This window comes from Penaeus japonicus, unplaced genomic scaffold, assembly GCF_977035675.1.
Source record: "Penaeus japonicus unplaced genomic scaffold, GWHDUDI00000001_assembly GWHDUDI00000026, whole genome shotgun sequence".
Lineage (NCBI taxonomy): Eukaryota > Metazoa > Arthropoda > Malacostraca > Decapoda > Penaeidae > Penaeus > Penaeus japonicus.
In genome coordinates this window covers 8,748,264-8,753,263 of record NW_028234428.1, presented here as the reverse complement: position 1 = coordinate 8,753,263, position 5,000 = coordinate 8,748,264, and the positions used below count along the sequence as shown (strand labels likewise).

General features: G+C 33.3%; 1 protein-coding gene across 1 annotated transcript in view; it reads right to left on the bottom strand.

Annotated features, from left to right (window-relative positions):
• Positions 1-992: 992 nt before the first annotated feature.
• Positions 993-5,000, bottom strand: part of LOC122243955 (uncharacterized) — a 22,511-nt gene continuing 18,503 nt past the window's right edge. Inside the window, exons 7-10 of the mRNA XM_086551948.1 lie at positions 3,627-3,691; positions 3,286-3,506; positions 1,801-1,951; positions 993-1,258 (exon numbers count right to left, since the gene is read on the bottom strand). Of these exons, the coding sequence (XP_086408074.1) occupies positions 1,085-1,258; positions 1,801-1,951; positions 3,286-3,506; positions 3,627-3,691 (611 nt within the window). The 3' untranslated portion in view covers positions 993-1,084. The remainder of the gene's footprint in view (positions 1,259-1,800; positions 1,952-3,285; positions 3,507-3,626; positions 3,692-5,000) is intronic.

Genomic DNA, 5,000 nt, shown 5'->3' with positions numbered 1-5,000 from the left:
AGACGAGTCTTGTATATTGAGTGTCAGGGTGTACTTACTTCAGTGTCCTAAGAGGTTTTTGGAAAGGGAAAACAGTGGGAAGGAAAAGATGAGACGTTAGGTTTAAGATCAAAAGAATTAGTAGGGGATTGTGAAAAATGAGGAATGGGTATGCTGAAGTATGATTGAACAGATGGGTTGGGAGGGGTATGTTGTTGGATTTAATATTTTATTCAGTTCTATTCTAATATTTTTTGTTTTTTTCTTTCCTTCTTTAATTTATCAGCTTTTGTTCACACTATTTCCAATCAAAACTGGTGCATTTGCAAGACCTTATAATGATACAGAAAATGTTTTATCATAAGAGTATAAAGGAAAATCCAATTTATTGTCTTTCCCTCTTGTGTGGTAAGTTATGTATCTTTGAATGTAATTCAAATTATGAGAATCTGCTAACTTATCATGAAATTCATATTATCTTGAATACATGTCACCTGGCAATTTAAATTCTCAGAGATGAAGTTGTCTTAAGTATACTATAATGATAACCCCAAGGTAGAAAATGAATGATAAATCAGTCAAGAATGTAAAGGAAGTGTGTGATATGTAGAAATGTTTCTCTGGCTTTAGCTGTGTTTCATAAAAGATTGTAATACTAAAACTATCATAACAATACAAAAAGTACAGAAAAAGCCAAACAAAAGATCTGACAGTGATACACTATGTGTTTCAAAGACAAATGAATGATTATCTGAATGTGTCACAGAACCAGAAGAAAATCCAGCTTGAGAACATATGCAATAAGTCAATTGACTATGGTTAGTTGTACAAGTGAGAATAGCTGATACAGATCCCTCTGTACTATTATTGCTCTCCTCTGATGTGTAGGAACAAATTCAGTCGTTTCTGATACTCATATCAGAATATATATTAATTCCCTGTTCTTGCCTCATTAACCTCTTCCCACATACAATCTCCAATCACAATTAAAGGCACAATAGAGAAACAAAACAAAATATTAAATAACTTTTACTTTTACTCTGGTATAACATCTTGTTGTGTTTACACCTCAACAGAAAATGCAATCAGAAATGACAAAGGAACCTCACACAATGCCAGGCATTATGTATGCAATGTTATCAAGGATATTCATCAAAGTAGGTTCTGGTACAGCTCCACGTATCTCCTCTACTTGAGCTGTTAAGCATGTTAGTGGTCCAAGGACACACAGCATCGAGTCCAGCAGCACAGACAAACTCCCGGACACAGCAATCTGACCCTGAAATATGGAGAAGGAAACTCATTAGAAATCTTTTTATTTTTTTTTTTATCCTAATTTCAAGAGTTTAATACAATAAACTTCAGACAGTCTAAATGATGCTTTAATTGAACCATTCTCTTGTTTGTAATATATCAAAAGCACTGCAATCATATTCTCTTACAATAAACCTTGAAAACTTTCCCTTCTAATAGACATATATCTTAGGATAATATTTTCTGCTGCCTGTTATCAAGGACCAAGGGTATTTAAAATAGATTGAAAATACTAGTAACAAATTGAGAACTTCTGGGAAATTTATGAAGTTCCCCAAAACATGTCTTTCTGTCAGTTCATCAAAACCATCTCACATCATAAAGTCATTCTGAAACTGCTGCTTCACATCTTTCAATAAGTCAGATTAGCTCGGCCTTGATTATGGAAATAAACTTCACATCAAAAATCAAAATAAATAAAACTAAAACTAAATCAACCTTAATCCCTAATAGATTATCAATTCAAAATCACCAATAAACACTGTGTGCCCTCCCACAGGTCAATACCTCGTGTTCCTTCAGCTTCTGTCCGATATTGTTCAGTGATTCGCCCAAGAGTTTGATGTGTGCAGCAACATCAATCGGCGAACTTCCTGTCACTTTGTAGGCGCTAGGAGGACTATGGTCGCTGATAGATGTTACAACAGATCGACTTGTTCTGGAGAGTCGACATCGTGATGCAAATAAAGAGAAATTAAAATCCTAAGAAATAGTTGTTCACATGTATGTCATAAATTTTCTGGATTACTAAACAAATAAGAACATTTTTAACTTCTCAAATATTGTTGTTAATATATATATCTTAAAAATCTAGTATTATAATGCATATTCATCATTCTCAACAATCATAATACTTTGCATATATTATACATATATATATATATATATATTATATATATATATATATATATATATATATATAATATATATATATATATATATATATTATATATATATATATATATATATATTATATATATATATATAATATTTGTATCAAAATGCAAATAAAGAAAAAAATTATTACCTATAAATCACTGCTATTTACAATTATAAAGTAAATGAATAGATATAAACAAATAAGGTTTGGTAATCCAATGTAAATATAAATTTTAAAAAATTATATATACGATCATCATCATTATCATATAAGACAGGTATAGTTAACAAAACATTAAATATTTCAGCTCTACCTTTCATTTTCATTTCCCTACACTATCAAAGTAAAAATACAAAAAAAAAATTGTCGTTTAATCAATCAATCTTTAACAGTTAAGGGCCTAACTTAGCTTAACCCACACAGGACGGGTGGTACAGCATGTGTACTGCGCATTCAAAAGCCCAGTGGCCGGGCGGCACAGTATTGTGCCAGCCATTTAATTGATTTAGGCCTAATAATTCAAACGCCCCGGCATTTGGACATTCAAGGCTAGAATTCCCCCGTCGGGGATGGGTTAAACATCAAATCATTTGTATGTAAAGGCAGCACTTTAGGAGCAGATATCCTCAAATCTAGTTTTCAGATAAAATACATTTTCTTGATCAATTTTATCACATGTTACTCAAGAGTAAGTTTGATAAGAAATGAGAATTTTATCTTAGCTCTCGCTATTGCTTCTAAGTGACAGATAACAGTGAGATATATAGTATGAAATCATTTGAAAGACAAGTCTGTGACATAACTACATATAAGAGAGTAAAAAGATTTTGTTATATCATTAGTAGATGCAAAATATTCATCCTAATACATTACCCCCTTTAACCCTCTCTAGACGGGTGGTTCACTACTGTACCGCTCATTCAAAAGCCCGGTGGCCGGGCGGCACAATATGGTGCAAGCCATTTAATTGATTTAGGCCTTAGCGTTCGAAAGCCCCGGAATTGTGACATGCAAGGCTGGAATGCCCCCGTCGTGAGTGGGTTAATATGTCCAAACAATACATTATCAAAGAGATTTGTAACTACAACTTTGCCCTATCACCTCTTACTCACTTTGGCGTCGTGTGTGCCTTCTGCGAAGGGCCTGTTGTTTGCGGTCCAACATCTGACTGCTTTGCTGATGTGCGCACAACTTGCTGGGGCTTCACACCACCTTTGTTGATAAGGTTGCTGCGGGCTGTGTTCTGAGACTGCTTGGCAGCCTTGCCTGTACTAATCATGGAACCCTTCTGATTACCTTTGGCAGCCAGACGTTTTGCTCGGCGCTTCCAGTTCTGTTGACACAGTTCTCATGAATATGTATAGCATTTCATAGACCAAAATAGTTAATTGTGTTATGTTTTATTTCTACCATGTGCAATTTTCATCATAAAAAGTATCCTGTTGATGCTTACGTATTTCTGGGTTGTTGGTACTAAGGCCCACAATTCTCCCAGCCTTTTATTCACAGCAGAAAAATCTGAAACACAAAAAAATAGCGCAGTTTTATAAGTTTTCATATAGATTCTACCAAGTCTAAAAGCAAATGCCCTGCTTATAATAAATGTTCTTCCCTTTTCAAACAATCATTCTTATAAAAAAAAAATAAAAAATGAACACAATTATCATAAATCCAATCAAATCTTGATTTATATATAATGTTGCACATGAGACAAAACATTGAAGCACAAAAAAGTAAAAAAAAAATGTATTCAAAATACACAGCAAACAATATCCACTCGCATGACTAAATGATACCATTAAGGTTGTCCATATTAAAACTATTAACTTTTGTTGAGCCTGTCAATAACTGCAGGCACAATCTGTAGGTCAATTGATAAGGGTACAATATAACTTCTTGACTAATTCACTTATTATATTATATATGAATATATATTTTGGGGGGATCAAGATTACCTTGAACTTCTTTTTTATTTATAATTTTTCTACATTTTCTCTGCAATGTCAGATTGCTCTAAATATGAATAAGTAAAAATGTATAAATCATTCATTTCTCCTAGCAATCATCTGGGCCAGATTCACTAACACATTTACCATGGTAAAATCGGTGGTAACTTGTTACAATTGTAAACAGATCATGATGGTATTCACAAACAACTTACCATCACAGTTACAATTGCAAATTTACCAGTGGTTATAGCACTCATCAGCCCATTGGTAACTGGAGTGAAGACCATCTAATACAAATTGGCTTGTACATAAGCCAACATTTAAGGTAAGGTTTTTGTTTCCTTTTTACATATCTCTTGTTTTAGAAGATCAACATGATGAAGAAATGTAAATTTCCCCAAAAAACAACAAAAATAATGTCCACACAAACTCTGGTAAATTCTCAGAAAGCCACAGGCACATAGGACGATAAAAATAGTTTATGGAATTGGATAATTGTAAGACATTTTTCTTCTATGACATAGTTGTTAGAAATAGTAAAAAAAAAAGTTACGAAAGTGATATGATTCCCTTATATTTTGCAATTATTATAGCCATTAGAACATGACAGACTAAGGATGGAAAGAGTGTTAAAGACAGACTCAATCCTCTTGCAATTAGATATCCATCTCGTAAAGCATTCATGGATCGACAAATTCAATGAAATATTGAGACTTCAATTTTCAATATATTACAGATACTACTGGTTCCCTCAGAATGAAATTTAGTGTCTATGTAAGAAGACTGAGCCAGAAAATTCCAGGCACATGAACAGGTCCCACTCAGCGCCTGTGGCCACAAAAGTGGTATTTGTATAATAGGGTCTCTATCAGACTGAG